We start from the raw sequence: 27,685 nt of genomic DNA on the forward strand, positions 1-27,685 counted from the left end.
CTTGAACTCACAGAGATCTCCACCTGCCTCCTCTGGAGTGCTGGAATTAAAGGTGCGTGCTGCCACTGCTGTGAAATCATCTGGCTATCTTTAGACCTTTTGTTTAAATTCAGTCTTGGTTTGCTGTTTGCTTTCATACAGGATTAAGCTGCCACTTTTGAATAGTCTTCTTCCAGTTAACCTGTCCTCCCATATCAAGAATACCTCTCAAGCTCACTCTTTCTCATTATTTGCTTTTGTCACTTGTTCAACAAGGCTTCTGTATTTAGTTCAGGCCAGTCCCATTTTGAGCCCCTTGCCTCTGATTGCTGGGATTGTGTGCATGTGCCACCATGCTATGGTTAGTAACTTAACTTAACTTTATTTCTTTTAAGATTATTTTTGTGTCTGAGTGTTTTTCTGTTTTGTTTTTGTTTTTGTTGGCTAGCATGTATATATGTGTGCCACAATGTATTTCTCTAAGAGGCCAAAGAGGGTGTCAGAACCTCTGGAACTAGAGTTACAGATAGTTGTGATCTTCCTTGTAGGTATTATCCTGGTCCTTATGAACCAGCAAGTGGTGCTCTTAACTGAGAGTCAACACTTCAATCCCTTTACCTTTTAAAAAGAATAATTTGCATTCATTCATTCCTATGATAAAAGTATCTTCTGATTGTTCCCTTTTATTCTCACATCTTCCATTGCTGTGTGTAATGAACTAGACATCTTACTCCTATTATTTTTCGTTTTCTCTTTCCTCTGAGTTTTTGGATGGTAGCTGATCTGTTCCTCTCTTTTCTGTTCTCTTTTTCTTCCTTAGGAAAAATCTTCCTTCCACTGCTTCTCTGTTGGCTTGCTCTCAGGGATACTTCTAGCATTTTCCACTTCTAGCACAGGTATTTGTAGGCTATCCCTTCCCTCTTGGCCATGCAGTATCATTTTCATTGTACTGTGTGCTTTCACTTGTTTTCTCAATGGGCAGTGGTGGGATTAAATTAACTTTTATAGCAATTTTGCTTAAGATTATATCAGTGCTAATTTCCTCTGTATTGCTTTTTCCATAAAAGTATGTATGGGGACTATAAAATGGGGAACTACAGGAAAATAAGATCATTTTAGTGTTACCACTTAGATAACTGTGGTATGTAGTTTGTTCCATGTCTTTATTACTGCCTTTAATTTGAGAAAGGGTCTCATGTAGTTGAATTGTCTTTAGTATCGATTAGCTGAATATCTGATGATGCAGTGCTGGGGATTGAATCCAAGGCCTCGTGAATGCTGGGAAAATGTTTTGTCTACTTAGCTACACCTCTATCCCCATGCAGTTATTTTTAGAAGTGAGAAAAAAAAATGCCGTTGGCAGAAGTTAGCCTTTTTGATTGCTTGTGAATTGAATATCTTGCTATATATTGGCTTCCTATATGTCATTCATTGCTCGTTAGATGGCCTTTGTCTTAGTTTCAAAGATGATTGTTGTATAATTAATTGTAGCTCTTCATGGAAGGTTATTAACTCATGACCTTGATTGGCTTTTTTTGGCTTTGTTTTGTTTTAATGTATGAAGTCATCAAAATTAATTCCATTCCTATTTTTTGTCCTTTTTTAGAACCAAGAACATCTTTTTCTTCTGAGTTTTCTTGTGGCTTGATTTTTATAGTGCTTAAATCAAATCTATCTTATCCTTATTCAGAATTCAAACATTTAAAAATTTTATAACATGAGAGACTGTATAGTTTAACTAGTCACATTTTATTTTTCTAACATTAAGTGCAATATACTCATTGACATAAAGTTTTGATCTCTTTGTAATCTTTGGGCTATGAATTTGTGTGTATGGATTTGGCTATGGTGGGTGTTCTGTTTTGGTGCTGGGAGTTGAACCCAGGGCTTCATACATACTAAGGCTTATATTTTACCACTGATTTAATTTCCAAGCTATAGAGATTACAGTTAATCCTTTATCTACCAAACTTCTGACTAAATTGCACTTATAGTAAATACTCTTAACCTAAAAGACAAGTGTTTGAGACTTGCTTTTAAGATGATTCTGCAAGTACACAATAACCTTGATTGTAGTCATCTTTTAAAATTTTGATTGTTGTTATTTTGTTTTTGTTAAGATTCTCACTATGTAGACTAGACTTGCTTTGTATGACTCTGTTTCAGGTGCTGAGGCATGCACCACTATGGTGGGCTTAGTCTTTTTTCTCCCTAGCTATATACCTAATATTGGTGTCAATATAATGTGGAAGTATTGTTGATTAATAGTCACTTTTCTCAACAATTCTACATAAAGTCAAGTGGTGAAAGATGTTTTGATTAAAAGAGAGAAAAGAATTGGTACTATGTGAAAACAATACAAAAAATTAGTTTAAGGACCACTGAACTTAACTATAGGAAGCTCAAAGGAATATGTCCCTGTCTTTACGTTGATCTAAAGAGAAGACCCTACCTGATTTGATGGTTATAATTGTTTTTATGTTGTTGTGGTGCCAGGGATCAAACCCAGGGCTTGCAGCGTGTAGTTACTTGACCACTTAAGTTATGCCCCAAGTCCTATAAAGCTGAAAATATTGACTGTCCTTTAAATAAAGAAGAGCTATTACTCTCTTTCTAAAACAAATAGGTAAAATGGCTAGTGTTTTCATGCAATTGTACACTGTTTTAAAAGTTTTATTTATTTAATGTATGAGTGAGCCACAGTGCATGTGTTCAGATTTGACAACTTTGTAGAGGTTTTTTTTTCCTTCCCTCCCACCTTGTTGGTCCTGGGGACAGTACTCAGGTTGTTATACTTAGTGGCAAGTGCCATTACCTGTTGAGCCATCTTGCTAGCTCTGTATGGTAGTTTTTAAAAACACTAGTCACTCCTCAGTCAGAATAACAGCAGCTAAATGATTTTGAAAGGATCACACAGTAATGTTAGTTTAGACCAGTTTTGTGAATTTTTGTTTTGTTTTTCTAATACAGTGTTTCTCTGTGTAATCTTGGCTGCCCTGGAACTTGCTCTGTAGACCAGGAAGGTCTTTTTTTTTTTTTTCCCAGGAAGGTCTTAAACTCAGATATCACCTTTCTTTGCCACCTCAGTGTTGGGATTAAAGGTGTGCATCACAACTACCAGGCTTTTGTGGTTTGGTTTTGTTTTGGTCTTGGATTTGGTTTTTTTTTGAGACAGGGTATCTTTGTGTAACAGCTCTGTTTTTTTGTAGACCAGTCTGGCCTCAAACTCACAGAGATCTACCTGCCTCTGCCTCCCAGTGTGCACCATCACTGCCTGGCTCAGTTTTGATCTGATTTAATAGAGTTTACTTTTGTGACCTGACACTGAGAATTTATATGCTGTTTCCTAGTTTATTGAAGGCCTTAGTAAGGCCATGATAAATGCATTCTAAGTTTAGCACTACAAAATTATTTTAATGGACTTTAATTAAAAACCCAAGAATAATTTTGCTTTGAAAGAATAGTTCTGTTTTTTTAATGTAGGTTAATTTTTGATGATAAAGAATTTTATTTTTTTGTGATATTTGGGATATGTAACACTTATTTGCTTTTATTTTATTCATTTAATGTACATTGGTGTTGCCATGGGTGTCAGGTCTCCTGGACTTGGAGTTATATAGACAGTTGTGAGCTGCCATATGGGTGTTGAGAATTGAACCCGGGTCCTCTGGGATGTAAACAGTGCCCTTAACCACTGAGCCATCTCTTTAGCCTCTATTTTACTTACTTATGTGTTAGTATATAGTATATAGGAGCCAGTGTATGCACTTGTGGAAGCCAGAGGTTGATGTTGGATTTTTGAGATAATGCTTCTTAGTGTAACTCTGGCTGTTTTTTAGAACTAGTTCTGTAGACCATGCTGGCCTTGAACTCCCAGAGATCTGCCTGCCTCTGCGTCTTTAGTGCTGGTGATAACGGGGTGCACCACTACTCAATTATTATTTCTCAAAAACATGGCTAGTTTTGAATGAACAATTCATGATTTTTAAATTATTAAACAGATCAGCAGTAGATCACTTGTCTAACATGTGCAAGGCTGAGTTCATTCTCCAGTACAAGTATAACTAGTATAACAGGAAAACTGAAAATAATATAGTATCTGGATGATATAGTATATAAATATTCTGTTGCCACTAAATCCTTTTTTCTGAAAAAACAATGTTATACCTTTCTTTGTAAGTAACTATAGAACAATTTTGAAAGTTAGTACCAAACCCAGGACCTACTGCATACAAATTAGTTCTTCTACCCCAGTCAGTTTATTTTTAGAAATGCAACTGTCTTGATTATTAATAACACTGTGCTCTCATTCCTTATTAGAACACACTTTTAAGAGGAACATGGGTCCCAGTTGTTTTTATTAAGATGAGTTTTTTGATAGATTTTTTATTATTTGTTTTTTATTGCCTATGTAATTATCAGGTAGACCCTGGCTGGTTACACAAAAGATCTAACTGTTGACACAATTTCTTCAAAACTTGCTTTTAGAATAATGATGGCATTGATACAAAAATTTGTTGTAAATAAACAAAATGTAGGTATATCACTGGAGTCTTTTGAACATGAACTGTTTTGTGGTAATTTTTACTATCTCCAGGGTGATGTATATGTACATTTGAACATGTGTACTTTCTATTAATACTGTCTTGATTTTATGTTTTATTTACTATTTAATATCCACATTGTTTTTTTAATGCAGAACCAGATTGAAAATGGGTTTCTCATTTACTGTCTTTACTTGAATTTTAATTACAAATTGGAAACCATCATTTTTTGAATCATAATTGCCTTTTTTCTTCAGTTTTTTTCTTAAAGAGAAACAAAACAGGTTCTTTCCCTACCTTCTGTGCTTGAGATTGAAACCAAGATCTTGTCAAGCATGATAACTGGGCACATACTTTACCACTGGTCTGCTTAGCCAGCTATAATAAATCTTTAAAGCCATAGTCACATTGCTTTCTTTTAAGTTTAAAAATTCCACATTTATGGGGTACTATGTGATAATATATTTTTATATATGTTGCATTATGTACTAATGTTAAACATCAACTCAAATATACCTGTGTTATTTATCATTTCTTCCTTATTAATACATCCAGAATTCAGTTCGGAATATATAGTACATTGTCATTTAGTTAACCTACTGTGTATTAGCACACACTGATACTAAAAGTAATATATGCTTTATGTGTGTGTTTTGTGTGAAAATATTTGAATTTCTGTAATGAAATCTGAAAAGTTTGCTTAAGTAAACACTGCCTTTTGGTAACTGATACTTAGGAATCTTCACCTTTGGGTATAGAGGTGGTTGGGTTCAAGACAAAAATTACTTTTTGCAGATTATTTGATAGGATCTCAATTTAATGAATATTTGGAAGAAGTGTAGGTCAACTCTGATTTGGGAGACTTTTTTAAATGTAAAAATTTCACTTTCAATACTGTATTTGCATCTCAGTGTCCTGATAGATTTCTGTTTTGATTTTTTGCTGACAGGTCACATTTAGGGCAGGCAAAACATAAGGGATATATCCCTCCTGAGAGTAGAAAATCTAATTTTAAGGCACCCAAAGTGCAATCTAATACCACTTCTGAACTGTCAAGGGGACACCTTTCTAAAAGGTAAATTTTCACATTGCTTGTACAATTTCAAGGGAGACAAATTGCATTTGAATTATTGCATAATATTAAAATTTACAAAGTTATCTACACAAGTTTTCTTTTTTTCCTCTGAGTGTATATTTTATCCCCTTTCTGGTGGTATCACTTAAACATACCTTAGTCAATGGAATTATTACTTGTTGGGGAGTTATGAGGTTCCTCATTTGGTTAACAATCCACGTTAGGCATTTAAAAAACCCTGTGTGTTTATATATATCTTTGTGGGTGTGTGCACATGAGTGCCAATGCCTACAGACCAGAAGAAGGCATTGGATTCCCTGGAGTTGGAGTTAGTTGTGAGTCACCTGGTCAGGGTGTTGGGAACTGAACTCAACTCCTCTTAATTGTGCCCCATTGTTGGCAGTTGACCGTGTCATTTAATGAACATTTTTTTTAATGATTGTCAGTGCCTGTTTAAGTCAGTATTTTTTTTGTTAGTACAAGTCAGTATTCTTTTTAAAGGAAATTTTATTTTATTTATGTGTATTACATAAATGTGGATGCTAGAGGAGGCCAGAAGAGGGTTTTGGATCCCTAGAAGTGGAGTTACTGGTGCTTGTGAACCTCCACGTGGGTGCTGGGAATCAGTAGCAGCAAGTACTTTTTAAACGAGCCATCTCTCTAGATCTCCAATTGGTAGGAGGCTTTGCAAAGGGGTGTTACTGTGAAGATTGTTTTCTAAGGTGGTGTCCAACCTTTCAGAAATGATTTATGCTTATTTCCTCTATACATTGGGAAAACATAGTGGTTATGAACCACCAAGCATTCTTTTTCTTAAAACAATAAACTCTTGATCAGGAGTTTAGTGTCAGTGATCTTTGGGTCAAAGAGTATTCTTACTTTGAACCGGGTGTTGTGGCGCAAGCCTGAAATCCCAGCACATGGGTGCAGAAGCACGACCGGTGTTCAAAGACAGTCTTAACTGAGACTCTTCTTAGTTATAGACAATTCTGGGCTATGAGAGAGAGAATACCTCCTCCCTCTTCTCCTTGTAAAAAGTATGCTTTTTTTTTTTTTTTAATAACAAAAGACATTTAAAAAAAATCAGTCTTTCTCTTTTGTTTTTGAACTATTTGAAAATTTTAATATTGGAATTCACAAAAATTGTCCCACCCTCTTTTTCCCCCAAGTATTTAGTTCAGGGATTTTGGGGAGTTTTAGACTTAAGTGTTAGATGTCAGGTTTACTCGTGATATGCTACTACTAACTCTTTTTCTTATCTAACCTCTTAGAAGCTGCAGTTCATCATCTACTGTCATAGTTCCACAACCAGAGGATCCAGACAGAGCCAATACTTCTGAAAGGCAGAAAACGGGGCAGGTGCCTAAGAAAGACAATTCTCGAGGAGTGAAACGCAGTGCTAGTCCAGACTACAACAGGACCAATTCTCCTAGCTCTGCGAAAAAGCCCAGAGCATTTCAGCACATTGAGTCTCTCTCAGAAACCAATAAGCCACATAGTAAGTCGAAGAAGAGACATTTAGACCAGGAGCAACAAGTGAAATCTGCACAATTGCCATCAACAAGCAAGGCTCACACCAGAAAGAGTGTGGCTGCTGGTAGTTCACGGAGTCAAAAAAGAAAGAGGACAGAGAGTTCTTGTGTTAAGAGTGGTCCTGAGTCTGAATCAACTGGTGCCGAAGAGAGATCTGCAAAACCCACCAAGCTGGCTTCAAAATCAGCCACCTCAGCCAAAGCTGGGTGTAGCACCATCACCGATTCTTCTTCTGCTGCCTCTACTTCCTCCTCCTCCTCTTCGGCTGTAGCTTCAGCCTCTTCGACTGTACCACCAGGTGCCAGGGTGAAACAAGGAAAAGACCAGAACAAGGCCAGGCGTTCCCGTTCAGCGTCCAGTCCTAGTCCCAGAAGAAGTAGCAGGGAGAAGGAGCAGAGTAAAACTGGTGGCTCTTCAAAATTTGATTGGGCTGCTCGTTTCAGCCCTAAAGTTAGCCTACCTAAAACAAAACTGTCTCTTCCAGGGTCTTCTAAGTCAGAGACATCAAAACCTGGACCTTCTGGATTACAGGCCAAATTAGCAAGTAAGTTTATGGGACAATCTTTCTTTACTTAAAGAACATCTCCTGGTTGATCTGGAGTGACTATGCTTTCAAGTTTTATTTATTCTCTCAGATTTACTATTTTATCTCCATATGGCAATGCATGTCAATTGAAATACAAGTTAAATTTGCAGAGACAGAGTTATTACTGCTTAGTCATTAACTTACTAGTGTTAAGTAATCTTATTTCATTGTCTGTATGTTTGTCTTTACAACATCTACTGATCAGTCATTTCCCAATGTCAGCATGGGGGAAAAGTTGGTGTTCTGTACTAGATTTAAAAAGTGCAATATTTTGACTTGTTAAGGTGCTTTTAAAAGGTGCTTCTTATATTCCACGTACTACTAGGCACTTAAGTTAATGGAAAGAATATTGTCCTGTTGAAGTTTGTAGGAGAGTAGTAACACTATTTTAAGCAAAGAAACAGATGGAAGAAGCATAGTGCTGTATATTTTCCTTTTTGAACTACCTTGGTGCACACACATGTGCTCTCGCTATCTCTTTTGCCCTTCCCCTCTCCCTTTTCCTCCCCCCTCTCCCTCCCCGCTTTCCTTTCACTCCACCCCTCTTCACAGGAGACTTTCTTCTTGTAACTGAGGCACACAGATGATACTGACTTTATAACTTCTGATTTTGGTCATATTGAAGCTGTTCCCTTTGTTCTGTTATAAGAAATACAGGACAAAGAGATTAAGAACATAAGCAACATCCTTTTCATTTTGGGGGTAGGTGGGTAGTAGCATTTCTCTGTGTAGCCTGGCTGTCCTGGAACTTACTCTGTAGATCAGGCTGACCTCAAACTGAGATCCACTTGCCTCTGTCATCTGAATGCTTGGATTAAAGGCATGTGTTACCACTACCTAGCCCTTTTTACATTTTATAACAAGTTTAAGGGTCTTGATTTTCTTTATGTTTTGAAATTCTTGACAGTCTCAGCATGTTGTTCAAACTAGTTTCAAGCCTTGTGATCTTCACACTTAAGCCTGGGATTGATTGCAAGCATATAGCATAGCACTTTGGTGCTCAGGTAGTCTTTCTTTTTTGAGTCTTCTTCTAAGATTGGCTAGAAAGTGCTAAGGTATTCCTTAATTATTGAAAGCCTTTGAATGGTTGCTGCTAGCATTTTTTAAAAAAATAATTACTTTTGTTTCTTGTGTTTGTGGGTACACATATGTCTTGGTACCTATGTTTCTCTACTTCCACCCTGTGGGTCCTGGAGATCTAATTCAGGTTCTCACACCAGTGTCAAGCACCTTTACTGGCTGAGCCTTCAGATAGGCACTCTCACTAATGTTCTTATTCAAAAACTTGCTAATACCCAATTAGCCTAACTTAATACAGAGCCTCAGGTGTTAACCCTGTTTAGCACTAAATCTATAGCTATGCACACACATACCTGGGCATGTGCTGTGGTGCTTATGGGGGCCAGAGGACAACTTGATTCTTTCCTACTTTAGATTCTGATTTTTTGTTTACTTATTTTTTGTTTACTTATATCATATGATTATTAGAAAGGTGACATCATTTAAAATTGTGTAGGTAATGCATTGGGATTTGGAAGTTTAGTAACTTGGCATCAAAAGGAAATGAAAGACCTGAAAAAAGCTTGATACCCCATTCTGCCCAGGTTTTCTTGACAACTAGAAATATTAATGTCAGTTCTTATTCCTCTTTCTCACTTGAAATGAAGTAATAACTTATGGCTTTCTTTGTGGGTGTTTCTGTTAGAAAACTGTAGTTTTTATAGCCAGTGAATTGAATTCTGTTTACATTATTACAGTGCTGAAGATTGATATTCTTCCTTTCCTCTTCTCAGTACTTCACTCAAGTTATTCATCTCTTCATACTCTTCCTTTTTCGTCTTCTTTTTTTGTTTGTTTGTTTGTTTGTTTCTGTTTTTGTTTTTGAGACAGGGTTTCTGTGTGTAGCTTTGAAGCCTGTCCTGGCACTCATTTTGTAGACCAGGCTGGTCTTGAACACAGAGAGACTCTCCTGCCTCTGCTTCCCAAGTGCTGGGATTGAAGGCGTGTGCCCCCACTGTCAGGCTAGGTTCTTAATTCTTAAGGCAATTGCATGGTCAGGTGATGGGACATAGTAAATACTACAGGCCATGTCTTCTAACTCCTCAAATGTCAGCTTTCTTCATTTCTTTTGAGGTAGGGTTTCTTTATGCAAGTAAGGTTGAACTATAGCTTACTCTAGAAGACTTGAACTCTTCATCCTTCTGCCTGAGCCTCTCGAGTGTGGAGATTACAGGCATGTACCGCTATGCCTGCTGAGCTTTCTTTTCTTACTAACAACATTTCAAATTTTTTTTTTTATGTATATGGGTGTTTTGACTGCATTTATGTCTGTTTACCATGCTCATGCCTGGTTCCCTCATAGACAGAGGGTGTCAGATTCCCTGGAACTGGAGTTACAGTTGTGAGCTGCCATTTGGGTACTAGGAATCAAACCAAGGTTGTGTAGAAGAACAACGAAGGCTGATAAGTGATGATCCGTTTCTCAACCCTTCCAGCCAGTCACCTTAAAGAAATAGTTTCTAGGACCAGGTGTGGTGTGGTGCACATCTTCAGTCCCAGCAGGCTGGAGACAAATGCAGAAGCATGCAGATCTTTGTGAGTTTGAGGCTATAGTGGGACCCTCAAGAAAGAAAGGGGTGGAAGGGAGGCAGAAGGAAGGGGAAAGGAAAGAGTTTTTATTTGTATATATACAATTATACAAAATGGCTTTCTATATTCATGTAATCCAGTCATATCTATTACCTTTTTTTGGGTTTCCTTTAATATTCACCTTCCTCTTCCCAATTACTCCCTTAGCTAAATGTTATATGGGATGTGATGGTATGTGTGTGTGAGTGAACCCAGCAAATTTCATTAGGGCTACTTAGAGGAACAGACAGTGAGAGATAATTTCTAGGATATTTAGCTAAGAGCTTATGCCGTTTAAGAAAATGTCTTTACCCTTATCATCAATTTCTTTAAATGTGTATAATTCGTTAGGGAGTAGCTGGGTCTGAGCCTTTTCTCTTTCCAGGACAGATTTTGCTGAGTCTAGTTGAGCAGATCTTGTGAAGGTAATCACAACTATTGTTGTTCAAGATTACAACATGTCATATCGGGGAGGTAGCATTCCATCCCTTTTCTTACCCTTTCCCCCATTTCTGGAAAAAAGTTTTTTGGTTTCTTTAAATAATATTACATTTATTTGCGTGTATGTGAGGATGGTGGTGCACATTTAGTGTGGTAACATTTTAGTGTATGGTGAAGTAAGACGATAATTTGTGGGAGTTTTCCTTTTATCTTGTCAGTTTTGGGGATCAAACTTAGGTCTCAAGCTCGACAGCACTGTCTTTACCTTTTACTTGTTGAGTCATCTCTAAGTTCCTTATATCATTTTGAGTGTGTGTGTGTATGTGTATGCATGTATGTATGTATGTATGTGTAGGGATGAGGAAAAAGGAGAATAGGGGAGAGGAAATGGTATGCTCATGGCACATTTGTGGAAGACAGAGTTAGGGAATCAATTTTTGCCTTCTGTCTTCAACTTTGGGTTCTAGGCAATAAACTCTCCTGTTTGTTGTGAGACGTGTGCCATCCCTCCTTCCCCAAACTATTATTAAGTTCCTTTACCCTTTGCAGTGTTCTTTGTACTGTTAGGGCATGGTACAGATATCCCTTTAAAGCATTTAGCACTCTTTTGATCAAGACTATGCAGTTACCACTGAGCAGTTCAAAAATGCTCATCTTAGCAAATAGTAGCACTTGTCTATGAGCATAGACATAGCTACTTAGAAGGAAATATAACAAGCATACCATGTCTATTTACTAAGAAAGCAGCAATAACTTTTTCACTAGAGCTTTTACAACCCCCCACAAGCAGTAATACCATGGTTTACAGTAGCAAATGTGAGTTCTCTCCTGTGGAGTGATAATCAAATCTGGTCAGAAAGCAGTTGTTTGCCTTTTTTACAGACTTGCCATTATTGTGTAAATTGGTTCATGTTGACATAAGATCTACCTATGAGTGACAGCTCTCCCAATAATCTTGAACACTTAAACCATTAGCACTATGAGGGCTGACCAGTAAAGAGGAGTTCTCAAGCTCAGTGCCAGCTTGATTTTTCTGTATCTTCTCTTGCCTAGGTGCACGGCAACATCAGCATAGGGCTTTATCGTGTAATTCTGCAGTTGTCTCTATTGCTTTTGGAGTTTTGTAGATCTTTCTTGACCATTGTGTAGGGAGATAACTAGACTTTTTTTAAAAGGATTTTTCCAAAAAGAAAGAAAGAAAAAAGATCTGTCCCTTTGTTGGAACATAAACAAATAGCATATTCTATTAAATATGCTTATGATCAGAAACTTGATGGAGTGTTCTTAGACTCATTGTACAGTGTTACTTCTTTAGTCTGTCATATGAGGTCAGCGCATTGCTTTCCCAGTCTCACTGCTTCCTTTTTTTCTTTTTCCTTCCTTCCTTCCTTCCTTCCTTCCTTCCTTCCTTCCTTCCTTCCTTCCTTCCTTCCTTCCTTCCTGAGACAGGATTTCTCTCTGTATAACAATCATGGCTGACCTAGAACTTGCTCTGTAGACCAGGCTGGCCTTGAACTCAAAGAGATCCATCTGTCTCTGTTTCCCAAATGCTGGGATTACAGGCCTGCACCACCTTGCCCTGCTGGGTTTTTTTTTTTTTTATTAAAATAAATAAAAAAGTTTCAAAATATACTAGCCAATATTTACTGTGCTTGTATTTGACTGTCATGGATCGTCTCCTTTGTCCATCAGCTTTCTATGCCAAATACTATTCTCAGCCCACAGGTAGAACATGGAATCATTGGTCTGGTTTCTGTCCAAGGTCATAAAAGAAGTCATAGCACTAAGATTCAAATCTAGGCCATTCTGTAATGTCTTGAATTGAAATGCATAACAATGGGTGGAGTTAGAGAAAGATATCTGTTATTGGTTTTGAAATATTAATGTTTTGGGGAGAAAGTCCATAATAGAGTTCAAGTCCATAATAGAGTTCAACAATCTACTTTGTAACCTTTTTTGGGAAATGGGTATAATACTTGAAGAGTGTGTATCTGCAGAGACTTATTTAACATAATCACAACCATGTGGCTATCACAGTGTAGGAAACACAACTGAAGGTGACTAATTTCAGCAGCAAACACAGAGTAGTGCTTTCTGGTACTCATGCCAATTTTGTGAATAACAAAACGTTCAATTATAGTTAGGGGCAAACTTGCCTCTAATCTTATTTCTCAGATAATATTCTTGTGAAATGTGAATGAACATAAAATGAATTTTATAAAGTTAAAGTAAACAGTATGGCAGGTTATATATTCAGAATCCTCAAATAATTAGTGGGCTTTTATATTTCAATGTGCACATTGTTACTGACATAGTATTACCAACTTATTCCCATCAATTATTCCCATGGATTTCATGTTCTTTTAGTGAGTTTATGCAGCTTATGGCCACTTTTGGAATTCTACAAGAATCAAGCAGATGAAGAGTTCTGAGAAAGCAATTGAAAGTGAACTTACTTTGTGAGAACTTTTGTCTGTTTGATACATGGTGCTTTGCATCTAACACAGAGGGAGGAAACTAAAAGGAATTGAGCAGAAGTGAAGAATTTAGAGATTAGACTCTGGATAAGTTTTTATATTATTCTCATTGAGTTGGAAAGATGGGGTTATTTTTGTCCCTTCTGAGGTAGAAAACTTAAGGTTGGATGTTAAATTGTGGGGGCATGCCTTTAATCCTAACACTTGAGAGGCAGAGGCAGGAAAGATCCCTAGGAGTTTGAGATTACACTGGCTCACATAGTTCTGTACCAGTCCTGGTTACACAGGGACACAAACACATATATTACAAGACAGTAATAATTTAATAATTTAAATGTGAAAAGATGCCAGGAAGGGCCACAGAGAGGGCTCAAAGCTTAGAACATTTGACACACAGCCTGATGACCTGAAGTTGATCTTCAGACCCTGATGTAGCTGCATTCTCCTGTAATCCACGCAGACCTATAGTGAGACACATTCCTGTAGTAGACAGTAGAAAAAATAGACCCTTGCCTCAGAAACAAGTGAGAGTAGGAAGCCTGTTCCTCCGGTTGCCACATGCTGTTTCTCCTCTCCCCCAGACACAAAATTTAAAAAGAAACCAACACATATTTTGTTTGAAACTCTATAAAATGTTAAAAGCATTGCCGAGTTAGTTTTTAACACATAAGAACAGTTAAAATCTAAGTTACCTACATGTTACTGTTAAAAACCAGTAGTCAGTTGTTGTTCATCATGTCTCTATACCCAGCATTGAGACATTTCAGTCAAACAGATCAAGTTGAAAGTCTCAATCAAATTTAAGGCCAACCTGGGCTATATATAGCAAAATGGTTCAAAAAAATAAAGCACTCCCCTCAATAAAACAAAACAAATCTACAATACTTAATGTCACATGCATTTTATTAGTCAGTTACTCTGGCATTTACTAAGCTATGTGCCTTGATTGGTTATTTCTCCCTGTGGTTTGATTTTTAATTTTTTAATTTTTGCTTTTTTTTTTTTTTTTCGAGACATGGTTTTTCTGTGTATCCTTGGTTAACCTAGAACTCGTTCTGTATCAGGCTGGCTTTCAGCTTCCAAAGATCCCCCTGCCTCTGCCTCCTCAGTGCTGGGATTAAAGGCATGTGCCACCACTGCCTGGCTTGATCTTTTATTGTCCTTATGGAAAATGAGGATAGCCCTTAACATCCCTTTATTCCCAAAGATGGAACCTCAAACCAACCTGCACTACACCAATATGCTGTTAATCCTAAGACTTATGAGAATTTTGTGTCTAACTTCCCCATCCTTCTGCTTAACATAAACTTTCTGTTTTCTGCTTATAATTGTTGTATTACATGAATATATGTGTCTGTACTATATGAAATAAATGTTTCATTTTAATCTGTTATTTCCCTGAATTTTTTGTTGTTTTTCTACTTTTATTTGATCATATCACTTTCTTAATTCCATATGCCTCCATACTTCTCCATATGGTCTTTATACTTTATGCCTGGTTGTGTCGCTGTCAGCTGTAGATTGTGCTTTACTCATTCATCTTTTCCTGTTTTGTAGGCTTTTCTTATAGGTGGCCTCATGTTCATAGTTGTCCTGCCTCAGCCTCTTCAGAGCTATTTTCTCAGATTTTAAATGGCTTGTATCTTACCACTTTTATTTTTTAATACTATGACTACCTGTATGTCTTGGTAATTTGCTTTTATGTAGCTTAAATATTATCTGTTACTTAGAAAGTAAAACTATTTCTTTAGCATTTGTTTTCATTCATTGTTAGATTGACCAACTGTCTTTGTTTTTCTGGATCTAGGACTTTCACTTGGTTTGAACTTTGAGCCTAAAAGTCAGGATTGTCCTAGAAAAACCCATTGCTAGTTGCCTGGTCCTTGTTTACTTTCGCTCTAGATTTCCTGTTTCTATTTATTTATTTTGAATGGGTGGGTAGGGGGATTTCCTCTTAAATGAAACCTGATGTTTCTGTCCTTGGTTTTCTTTCATTCTGTTCTGGTAGCTTTCCCAGCTTCCTCTTCCAACCTGTTGATTTTTTTTTTTCACCCTAGCCCACATATTTACTATCTTATTTTCAAGAGATTGTGTTATGATTCTTTTTTTTTCTACATTGAATCCTGTATTTGGTTTATTAGTTTTGTTTCTTGACTACAGCGGTAGTTTTCCATGCTTGAATATTGTCCTTTTCTGACTTAAGTGATTGTGTGTTTGCTAGCATTTGGATAGGTTTTGTTTGAAACTATGAACTTTTCTTCAGTGTTTGGTAGTGATTGTCTGCTCAGAGTCAAGTGAAAGATAAGAGCGGAAACCTAATTTCTAAGCTGTGAGTGTGAGTTGAGATTTACTGCCTAATGATTGGTTGGACTATTCTGTAATGAAATCTTATCTGTGTTACTATTTTTAGATTAGTTTTTTTTTTTTTAGGTTGGTAAAATTCCACGGGGAAGATTTGAAACTCCTGTCTGAAAGTGAAGGGGTGTCAAACTTCTGAGGAACTTTAACTGAGAAGAGTCCTGGGGTGTGGCATGGGAACATGACATATTTATTTGTAACTGGTTGCTTTAAACAAGAATTTCTGTAACTTGCATGTTGTGAAGTATAACGTTCCTGTGTTTCCTGGGTCCAGAAAGTTGTCCAGCTTCACAGTTGAAAATTATACAGGAACTCTGTAATCAGGATCTGGAAATCGGGTAGCTTCATAAACTTCTCATCATTTAATCTTTTGTTTTAACTACAGAATTGCCCCAGAGGTTTTTAGCACCATCAGTTTCTCTGTCTTTAGTGTATGTAGACTCAGCTCTAATTGGTGGTTGTCTCAATTTTCTGCCTTTAACATTTTGGAGTGCAGTGCCAATGTTTGCTTTTCACTTGGAAAACTGTCCTGTGTCTCTCCCGGGCCGCCTGCGCCCCCCCCCCCCCCCCCCACAGGATTTCGCTGTAGCTTTGGAGCCTGTCCTGGAATTAGCTCTTGTAACCAGGCTGGCCTCGAACTCAGAGATCCTCCTGCTTCTGCCTCCAGAGTGCTGGGATTAAAAGCATGTACCACCACCGCCCAGCAGTGTGCCACCACCCTCCAGCCATAAGTAACTTTTTTTTGGTGGGGTGGGGAGGTGGTTTGAGAAAGGGTTTCTCTGTGTTGCTTTGGAGCGAGTTTTGAACTAGCTCTTGTAGACCAGGCTAGCCTCAGACTTACAGAAATCCACCTGCCTCTGCCTCCCCAGTGCTAAAGGCGTGCACCACCACCGCCCAGTTTAGTTCATGATTCTTAACCACCTTTGTGGATTTATTATGAGGTGTGTGTTTGTGTGTGTGTGTGTGTGTTTTATTGGGTAGGGGGAGTTTGAGACAGTGTTTCTCTGTACCTTGAAAGTCAGAGTTTTCTTTTAATGGACATTTTAGTGACATTTTGTGAAGGGGTAGAATTCAGTGCATATTTTTTAGTCTTTTTATTTCAGAAGGCAGTTTTTTTTTATGCATGTGCAAATACTTTTTCTGTTTTTCATGGCACTAGGCATTTCTTTTCCTTTTTCCTTTTTCTTTTTTTCTTTCCTTTTTTTGGGGAGGGGACCGATGAGACAGGGTTTCTCTGTATAACAGCCCTGGCTTTGTAGACTAGGCTGACCTGGAACTCAGAGATCCACCTATCACTGCCTCCCAAGTGCTGATAATAAAGGTGTATACCATCATTGCTCTGCAGGCTTTTCTTCTTTCTGCTACTGTCTATTACTTACCACTGTCACTGTCGTGTTATACAGAAAGATACACATATAACATGACATGACCTTATTAGTATCCTTATCAGTTTTTTTTTCCTTCCAAATACTGTTTTTTTGTGATTGGTTTTTCAAGACAATGTTTTTCTGTGTAGCCCTGGCTGTCCTGGAACTCACTTACACGTAGAAAGGGCTGGATTTAAACTCAGTCTGCCTCTGCCTCCCTTAATCACAGATTAAAAGTGTACACTACCACCTCCTGGCTCTTGACAGATTTTTAAGTGATTTATTGTAAGTGAAAGTTGTTTTGCTTTTTTTTTTCCCTGTGTATATTTTGTATATCTATCATCCCCTTTCGATCTTGAGTGCTTTTGGTTGCTTGAGACAGAGCCTTGTGTAACTCAGACTAGGTTTGAAGTTACTGTTTTGTGGAGATAATATTGAAACAAATTTCTCTCTCTTCTCTGAGATAGACTCATGCAACCCAGGCTAATCTTGAACATAATCCTCCCATTTCCATCCCCAAGTGCAAAGTTTATAACATGTTGCCGAAGTGGCTGGATTTTTTTTTAAAAAATGTTGACTAAATATGTTGTCAGTTTTATTGCAGTATGCACTTCTGTTGTGTCTCTTGTGATCAAAGTGTATGTCAAGACAAAGGCTTAGTAGAGTAGAAAGCACAGGTGTGTGATTACATCAAGAAATTAGGTTGAAAATTAACCTAAAACCAAATGGAGATTTCAAGAATTCTTAAGCTAGTGTTTATTTATTAATTACATTATAATGCTCTGATTCTTTTCCATTCATTTTAACTGTCTAGTTATTCTTTCAAAGGTTATATAGAAGTAAAATACTTCCTGAATGTTTAGTTTATAGTAAATGTCACTCTGGCCATTGGATTTGTCTTTAGATGTTGTTTCAAGACTCATTCATCGATTTTCCTGATTATATAAAGATGATTTCTACTTGAATGAGCAGCAGTTTTAACTTAATGAAAAAGATGGAGATACCTAATATCTGTATGTTTGAGTGTATGTAAGTGTGCAAGGAGTGTGTTAGCACGGTCTGTGGAGGTTTGAAGAAGGCCTACCTGGATCTGGAGATAGAGGTGGTTACCTTCTGTGTATGAGTGCTGGGAACTGAATCTGGATTGCTAGTAAGCTTCCTTAATTACTGAGTCATCTCCCTTGTCCCACAGATTTTCTGAATTATTTTTTTCAACTCATTCTCTCCCAGTCCCCTTCCTGGCGCTTTAAGAATTCAAAAGTACCAGGCCAGGTAGTGGTAGTGAGTGCACTTTAATCTCTGCAGTGGGAGACAAAGAAGCATCGGACCAGTTAGGGCTACACAATGAGTTGTCTTTGTCCCCTCCCCCACCCTGTAGCGAATTTTCACCTTAAAAATATATGTCCAAAACTTAAAACTTAAAGAAAAAATAGAATTGAGACCAAACACATACTTGTTCTCTGAAAAGTTTGCATTCATTTAACATGGTTGGTCCAGTAGTATTCAGAGAACTTTAGTATTCAGAGTATTGACTTGGGAGTCTTTTCACTATTGAAGTTGTTTCACTAAATAGAGCCTACTGCCCAGTATACTGTCATACATGGTACCATTGTTTATGGTGTTTATGTGTAGATGCTGTCATGGCTTCTTCATTTAAAAATAACAAGCTCTTGGTTATTAGAACTGTAGTAGCAACTATCACTATAAGGGCTTTCAGAATAATTGTAAAGTGTGCTGGGTTGATTTCTTCCTAAATATGTTCTAAAATTGGTCATTCCACTAATCTTTTAGCTTCAGGCTCATGGCATAAATAATGAAATACTATTTTGCATACTGTGTTCTTTTTATTAGCCTTATGTAAAGTAGCCAAAATGGATCAAGGGGTAGTGTAAAATTAATGAGAGTGAATTTTTTTTTCTTTTCCTTCCGTATTTATTTAATTTGGTTTTTCAAGACAGGATTTCTCTGTGTAACAGCCCTAGCTGTCCTAGAACTAGTTCTGTAGACCAGGCTGGCTTCGAACTCATAAAGATTAGCTTGCCTCTGCCTCCTGAGTGCTTGGATTAAAGGCATGCGCCACAACAACCCAGTTAAATTGAATTAAGTCCAGAATATATACCAGGGAAATCTCAGGAGCTAGAGGGTAGAGGACCTGGGAAAGGCAGGACTGCTACTGTGAGACTTGTGTTGAGTGATTGGACTAATCCTAAAAGATCACGGAAAGAGCTGATAGGTATTTTATAAAACATGGTGTTCTGGACACTTGATTCATGATAATTTAGAAAATTCTACTTTTGTATTTCTCATGTAGGTTTAAGAAAGTCTACCAAGAAGCGCAGTGAGTCCCCACCTGCTGAGCTCCCCAGTTTGAGGAGGAGCACACGTCAAAAGACCACGGGCTCCTGTGCTAGTACCAGGTAATTTGAATTTTTGAGCTTACAGTTTTTACCTTCTTTTGCTTGAGTGTTTCAACTTTGTTTCAATCTTTCTGTATGTACATCTTAAAATTACCAACTAATTTTTCTTTCCCTTACTCCAAATTGTCTCCATTTCCTCCCCTTCCTTCCGTTCCCTTCCATTGCTATAATAGGGTCTTGGTTGTGATCAAGGTAACCTGGGACTTAATTTTTGCTTCCCTCAGTCCCTTAAGTTATGGGCTCACAGGAGTATGCTGCCACACCCAGCTCAGTAATATATAGAATGTAATTTACATATTAAATAAAAGTAATGGAATAACTTGTCAACTTTAAGCAAAAATTTTAAAAGTTAATTCTATTTTTCTAGATAGGTGTTTTTTATTTAAAAGTGTGTGTGTGTAGCCCTGGCTGTCTTGGAACTTGCTCTGTAAACCAGGGTGGCCTCAAACTCAGAGATCCACCTTCCTCTGGAGTGCTGGGATTAATGGCATGTGCCCCCATGACTGTCCAAAAAAGAACAACCAAACAAAAATAAACACAAAGAAAAAGCAACCAATAGCAACCACAAAAACCAGTTTTTTCTAAGTGAGTCAGTGTAGTAAACATAGTCATTCTAGTCATGTCTAATTCCTGTTGCAGTAATTGACAACAGAACTAAAGTGAAAATTGAGCCAAGTGTGGTTGGGCTGAGAATCCTCTAGCACTTAAAGGAAGAGGCAAATAGATCTGAGTTTGAAGCCTGATTGATCTACATAACCAGTTCCAGGGCAGCAAGGGCTGCATAGTGAGACCCTATCCCATAACAAATGAATAAAAAACATAAAAATGAGAGCCCAACTTATAATGCCTCAAAGGAGTTGCACAAACCATGTTATTTTTGACACATTTATATATTTTTTTCTTTTGGAAAAAACATTTTACAATTATTACCAGTATTTAGACATTAGGTTGAGCTGGATTTAATGTCGCCTCCTGGCACTCTGGTGGCAAAGGCAGGCAAAATTCTACGAGTTAAAGGCAAACCTAGTCTATGTAGTAAATTCCAGACAAGCAAAGACTATATAGTGAAATGCTGGCTGGGAAAAAAAATGCATAGTTCTACAAATAGATTTCCAGTTATTCTTTTGTGCAGATTAGATTCGTTTAAGATAGGTGGACTTTCAGTGCAATGTGATTGAACCGAAAGGGTGCCCGCTTTAATGGCTGTATCACTAGGTGTGGTGGCACACACCTTGTTTTTAATCCCAGCACTTGGGAGGGAGAGGCAGGCGGATCTCTGTGAGTTCGAGGCCAGCCTGTTCTACGGAGTTCCAGGACAGCCGGGGCTGTTAAACAGAGAAATTCTTTTTTTGACATCCCCCCTCCACACACACACCAAAAAAAAAAAAAAAAACAACCAACCAAACAAAAAAACAAAACCCACCCTTGCCAAAATAAGAGGAGAGAGAACAATTTTGAACAATCATGTACATGCTAGGAACTTTGAGACAAGGTCTCACTATATAGCACTGACTGGGATTAAATGTACACTCCAAATAAAGCTTTATTTTAGAGCCAAATATCAACTTTTCCTTTTTTCTTTTTCTTTCTTTCTTTTTTTAATTTATTTTTTGAGACCAGGTTTCTCTGTAGCTTTGGAGCCTGTCCTGGAACTAGCTCTTGTAGTCCAGGCTGGCCTGGAATTCAGAGATCCAATAGCCTCTGCCTCTAAGTGCTGGGATTAAAGGCGTGTACCACCACCACCCAGCTAACTCTTCCTCTTTTAAATGTAGTTTCTTCTAGAAAATGCAGTAAAAATAGTAATGGGTAATCGATTTATAGTCTGATTTATTTCTGTTCAGATTTAAGTAGGCAGTCAAATTTTTGAATGGCACTTGTTTATTTCCTAAGACAGTCGGTTTTGATCAGCTTTCAGTGTTTAATGATGACATGGGAGAGAATTTAATTTTTTTTTTTTTTTAAGTGAGACAGGTTCTCTCTATATAGCCCTGGGGGTACTGGAATTCACTGTATAGTCCAGGCTGGCCTCAAACCCAAAGATCTCTCTGAGTGCTGGGATTAAAGATTTGTGCCATAGTGCCCAGATAGAATATGAATTCATCATAGCCTGAGAATAAAAAACTTCTGTTTTCTGTCCTCCACACACATTTTTTTCCATATTGCTTTTAAAGTATCTAGAACTAGTGTAACTGACTGCATTTGAGGTTTCTTATTAATACCTTTGAGGGCTTGTGAGAAAATAATTCTGAGTTCTGCAGAACTTTATTCACATTTTGGGCCAAATTTTCATCATTGTAAAAAAAATGAAAAAATCATTTTCTAAAATAATCTTTATGTTTATTGATAATGTGGAGGTGTTTTTAGGGGTCAGAGGTGACTGATCTTGCTGGCGTTACAGGCAATTGTGAGCTTCCCTATGTCGATTCTGGGAGCTCAGAACTGATCTCTGGTCACCTAGAAGAGAGATATGCTCCCTTAACTGTACAACTCTACAGTACTCCTTCTACCTTTCAGTCTTACCAAGGGTTATAGTTTGAATTTGCTGCATGTGAAGTCAGATATTATTTAGTGTTAATATAATTTTCTTTTTCTTTCATTGCACCTTTTCGTTACGCATGGCCTTGTGATCAATGCATGTAAAATTTCAGTACACATGGTCATGTTGTGCACAAGCCGTCTAGCTAACTTGGAAGTAAACAGTCTTGGTCTACAACCTTTTATGGATTTTTAAGGTTTATATATATATATATATATATATTGGTTTTTCGAGACAGGGTTTCTCTGTGGCTTTGGAGCCTGTCCTGGAGCTAGCTCTTGTAGACCAGGCTGGTCTCGAACTCACAGAGATCCGCCTGCCTCTGCCTCCCGAGTGCTGGAAGGTTTTTATTTTTTTTTTATGCCTTGTTGACCTAATGAGCTTGTGGGCTTTTTTCAGAGAAACAGTCTTTGAGTAACATCTTGTATATACAGAGTGTTTCGCCTAGAGTATTGTTAAAATTACATGTTGAATGTATTTAACTCTCATTTGCAGCTTGGTACGAAGTTAGGTTTGAATGATTTCTTTACTTTTGAAGGAAAGATTAGTTAAGCCCACTCCTGTTTAGAGTTGGCTAAAAATAAACTCAATTACTCGGGTGAATTGAGAGTTTCATTCTCATGCTTATTGAACCAATTCTCTTTGTGTTACTCGACACTCTCAGGTTGCACTTACAGGCTGTGCTTAAAACAGACTTTCTCAAAGTCATATGTGGTGTTCATAAGTATTAAACCCCTAACAGTTTTTGCGTTGTTAAGATATTTGATTTAGATGTTTTAGGTAGTCTGATATAAGAGTATGGGCATGATCTCTGTTCTTTTGATCCTACTATTGTTGCTGTCATTCTGTAAGCCATTGTCTATGTTTGGAAGTGAGTTTGTATTTTAAATGTGTAGATTTTTTTTCCTCCTCCAGGAAGATCCACTTTTCCATTTAGCTGGAAGTGTTTAAAATCATGTCTGTAAAGAAGACAATAGCTCCAGTAATAAAAGCTTGTACTGTGTGAGCTATAACTTGGAAGAATTTCAGAAATACAAAGTCTGTGATTTTTCTATAACAGTTTTTATTTAAAAGGGAGAAGAAACTGGCTTTGTGCTGTGTGAATTTGAGCTTTGTGTTGTCTATACATTGCTCCTTGTGCCTTGGTAATGCTGACTGTGATGACATTTCTCTATTGCAGTCGGCGAGGCTCTGGCCTGGGCAAGAGAGGAGCAGCTGAGGCCCGGCGGCAAGAGAAAATGGCAGACCCAGAAAGCAACCAGGAGACAGTAAATTCCTCAGCTGCCCGGACAGATGAAGCTCCGCAAGGAGCAGCAGGTAGACTGGCACTTTTAGTTCTAAAACATTTTCCTTTGTCTTAAAACTTTAATTTTGGATGAATTATCTTATTTATAAGTAAGATAAAGGAGGGAACAAAATTACCATAGATGTCACCATGAAATACCCCCCCACCCATTTTGTTGTACATAATAGATTGGGTGTTTTGATTAGTAGCTTCATGGTTGTATAAACATTTACTAGTTACATTCAGAGGGCTTTATACGAAGGTGTAAATGTTCCATTTAAGGTTTTTATATATGAATCGATATATTTGATGAGTTGACTAACAATTGTTTTAATGAATTTAATTTTATAATAAATATGTAAGGATGTACTTAAATTGTTTTGTAAGCATATGAATCTTAACTTAGCATTTTGTAAGCCCTTAAAAATTTATTTTGTTCTGAAGATACTATAATAATAGTATTTAGATTTCTATGGGCTTTAAAATTTTTTTTCTTTATGATCTTTGGGTGTTACCCCTCCACCCCCCAGGAAAAAAATGCAATTTTTTTAGCTTTAATTATCCGTTACCATTACCATAATTGTGGAAAGTGAATTTTAAAACCTAGTGTAAAATTGCTCTTTCAAAACAGAATCAACACTGTATTTCTACAATCATGCTACATCAAATTTAGTTGCAAAACATACAAACTTTTTAACAAAGCTTTTATGTAGTGTGATTTGATATTAGACTATACAGTAGTTTTCTTTATGCCTGTGGTTGGTAATAAATTAGATTGCTGGAAAGGTCTGGTTACTCATGGTTATTGTACTCTGCTTAGCTAGGCTTATTTTGAAGTCATTACTGTATCTAAATTAAGAAAAATTATACAGTGAATTTGTAGCATCTCTTCTATTGGGGATTAAATTTTAAAGATTCCCCTCTGTTTTTCTAACTAGTTAATTGATAATAACAAAGCCTCTCCTTTTCAGTGCTGAACATCACTTCCTATCCTTTCGTTATGTATTTCAAGTCAGTATATTCGAGTATGAGGTCAGTCATCAAATGAGTGACAGAAATGAAATTTCTGAATTCATTGTTAGAGTTTACTGTTAAAGTAATTATAATTGTAGCACCTGTTCACTCTGCAGATGTGGCTTTAAACATTCCCCCACACAATCCCATTAACTATTCAAAACAACCTGTTGAGGTGTGAATTCTGTTTCTGCCATTTTATAAATGAGGGAAAACCGAGGCACACATTGGTTAAGCCTTCCCAGAGTTCTAAGCTAAGATGTATGACGCATCAATCCAGTTCATAGACACAAAGTACAGCTGTATTCTCTCCCTAGGGGTTAGAAGAGTTTAATTTATTTGTATACATTTCAAGGCTAGAAAGGAGAAGGGTAGGTAGATTTGGTCTTTGATACATTATCTAAGAGGATAAATGCTTCAAGTGACTGTAGTGTGTTTTATTGTCATTTACTTTTGAAATCACTGTGATAGAGGGCGCCCCCGTCTTTTTTGTTTTTTTGAAATATTCACATGGATGTTGACTTGTTAGAATAGCATTGAGTTTAGTAATTTCTTTATGCATAGCAGAAATTCCTCTGGCCTGAGGTAAAATACTTCTGGGAAAATGTACTTTAGTTTTTCTATGTATAAAATACAAACCAAAATTAGCATAGAGGACACAGTTGGGGTGATTTGAACTACTTACTTTTTGATGTCTGTTTTTTGAACAGTGGTTCTGTAGTTGGCAAAGGAAAATAGGCAGTGTCCTGGTATTCACTTTTTATAGCAAGACTTCATAACTTCAGGAAATGGTCAGGGTCATATCCTAGAAAGCATGATTTTTGTTGTTTTTAAGACAGGGTCTCTACCTGGCTCTCTGCTTATGTCCAGTTTTATTTTCCTCTATTCTGTTATTGATGCCTTAATACAGGAAATCTCCCTCCTTCACCAAATAAAATGGTTGGGTGTTTTATATTGTGTTGCTTTGGTTTTATTTTGTTTTGAAATTAAAACTATATAAAAATTAAAGATTAACAGTCCTATAAACAACAAAAGATAGGTTCTCACTATGTAGTTTTTTCTGGCCTGCTGTCACTCTGGCTTCCAACTCCCAGAGCTTGCCTTGTTTCCTCTTCTAAGTGCAGGAATTAAAGGTGTAAGCTACCATACCGTGCACGCAGTTTCTTTTTTTTTTTTTCTTTTTTCTTCTTCTTTGATTTTTTTGAGACAGGGTCTCTCTCTCTCTCTCTCTCTCTCTCTCTCTCTCTCTCTCTCTCTCTCTCTCTCTCTCTCTCTCTCTCTCTCTCTCTCTCTCTTTTGGTTTTTCGAGACAAGGGTTTCTCTTTTTTAACAGACCTAGTTGTCCTGGAATCAGAGCAGGCTTGTCTTGAACTCACAATGATCCTCCTGCCTCTGTTTCCTGAGTGCTAGAATTAAGGCCTGCACTACGACCCCCATTTTTAATGCCTTCTCTTTCTGATTACTTTGGTTATGAATAAAGTTTTTGGGCTTGACTAATGAATATTTGAGTTAACAATTTTTTTTAAGTTAGCTTAAAGGCTAGATTAATCTGAATGCTTAATTTTGTACAACAGTATGTAAAGGGAACTTGACATCATTGGACAATTGTGTCAGACTTGGAAAGAGCTACCAAGGTCTGGGGGTGGGGATCTCAGTGACTAAGAGCTGTTACTCCAGAAGCAGGAAAGTATGAATTGAGATTCCTTAGTACCTCTTTAAAAAGCTGGACTTGGCCTCTTATATTTACAGTATTGTAACCCCGGTGTTGGCCTAAGCCAGCATATAGAGACACTGTTTCAGGAGTAAGCCTGGTACCCATAGATGGACAAACCTGATGTCTTCCCTTGGCCTCTACACGCTAAGGGCTGGCAAAAAGTTCAATTTCTTCATTTTGAATAATAGCAAATTTGTCACTATTTGGCAATTTAACCTTTTGAAAAAGAAAAGTACCTATCCTTTCTATAGAGTGGTTTGGGGAGGAAGGTCACACTACTAGAGTTCCAGTGTAATAGAATCCTTTTGGCCTATTACTGTCATTGAGAATTAGACCTGCTTTACTTGTATTAGACAGGCCAAGTCTTTTGTCACTAAAGGGGCTCCTAATTATGTTTCAAAAGTTGCATTTCTTGGTTAACATCTTTGTCGAAATGTAGTTTGCTGTGTTTATTATGAAATTTATTAGAAATATAGACATCTTTTAATGATTGTAGATTCTTGGACATTTTATGTTTAAATTTTGCTTGCTTTCCCATACTTAAAAAAGCCATTTGAACAGACTGGGTCTTAATTAGTACCTAAAATATTATTACTTGTCGATAGGGCTTGGTACAATGATTGTAACTGAATTAAAATTTCCAGATGAGGGATGTGTTTTAGAAGTATAGTTTAGAGTGTAGGAGTGAAGCCTGGCTCTCTGGGTTCTAACCTGATTACTAGGTGGCATGAGCAGTTGAAGTCATGAAGCTAAAATTTTTCCTGTGCATGAAGAATATTTGGGTGGTAGTTGACAAATGTTGACAATTCAGCATATATGCATATTAATGCTTCCTCATAAGTAGCTTTGTATGGTGCAGTTTAGTCTTTTAATCTTCTGTGCTAATCTTAGAGGCTTTAACTTTAACTATGAAATTGTTAACATTGGGATTTTAATTGGAAAACGGCAGCAAGACAGTTCATAAAGATGCATACAGCTATGTTTTTATCAGTTATATCAACAAATAACTAATGGACTAGATTTAACCTATGGGCTACTGTTTGTTCGCTTTTTTTTTTCTAAATTATATTTAAGAATTAAAGAGTCCGGTGAAGTTAAAGAATACAATTTGTAAAGAAATATTTTCTAAAAATGTAGAATTGGTTAGTGACTGGCACATTGGCATCTTTTACTTTTTAATGGGGTCTTGTGGTGTGTGTGTGTGTGTGTGTGTGTGTGTGTGTGTGTGTGTGTGTGTGCGTGTGTGCGTCCGTCCGTCCGTCCGTCCGTCCCCTCTGCTGGTGATGGACTTGCCACCATGTCCTGTTCAGAAGAAATCCCAAATTTATGTCTGTCATAAACCTCTGTGTTCTTGCCTTGCATTCTGTCAATATCCAGTAAGTAGGCTGATGGTATTGTTAATGATGTAGTCATACGTAGACCAAACTTATTTTTGAAACTGTGTGTGCCTCAGCATACACTTAGTGATTTAGCAGACTACTAGTTTCCTCTAAGAGTTATAATATCTGCTGCTGTTAACTTAAACTGGTTTTGTTTTTTATTTGGTTCATATATATTGTGTAGAAGCCTTCGTTTTACTTTAATTTTTGGCATCTTTCTTTTTTTTCATAACTTCATCGCTATTCTTTGCACTTATGTGTAAATTGTAATGTATGTCTTCAGTAGTTCATTCCCAAAGGAAGAGTGTATATAATCTCTTGCAATTAGACAAAACAGATAAATGATTATTTA

General features: G+C 37.2%; 1 protein-coding gene across 12 annotated transcripts in view; it reads left to right on the plus strand.

Moving 5' to 3' along the window:
- Trip12 (thyroid hormone receptor interactor 12) overlaps nucleotides 1-27,685 on the plus strand; it is a 117,275-nt gene that overhangs the window by 33,134 nt on the left and 56,456 nt on the right. For 7 of the 12 annotated variants that reach the window (XM_038339575.2, XM_038339582.2, XM_038339580.2 and 4 more), the window contains exons 3-6: nucleotides 5,473-5,598; nucleotides 6,870-7,675; nucleotides 19,300-19,405; nucleotides 23,122-23,258. In XM_038339575.2, the coding sequence (XP_038195503.1) occupies nucleotides 5,473-5,598; nucleotides 6,870-7,675; nucleotides 19,300-19,405; nucleotides 23,122-23,258 (1,175 nt within the window). The remainder of the gene's footprint in view (nucleotides 1-5,472; nucleotides 5,599-6,869; nucleotides 7,676-19,299; nucleotides 19,406-23,121; nucleotides 23,259-27,685) is intronic. The other 5 variants (XM_038339586.2, XM_038339587.2, XM_038339588.2 and 2 more) reach the window with 2 other exon arrangements.

Source organism: Arvicola amphibius, chromosome 8, assembly GCF_903992535.2.
Source record: "Arvicola amphibius chromosome 8, mArvAmp1.2, whole genome shotgun sequence".
Lineage (NCBI taxonomy): Eukaryota > Metazoa > Chordata > Mammalia > Rodentia > Cricetidae > Arvicola > Arvicola amphibius.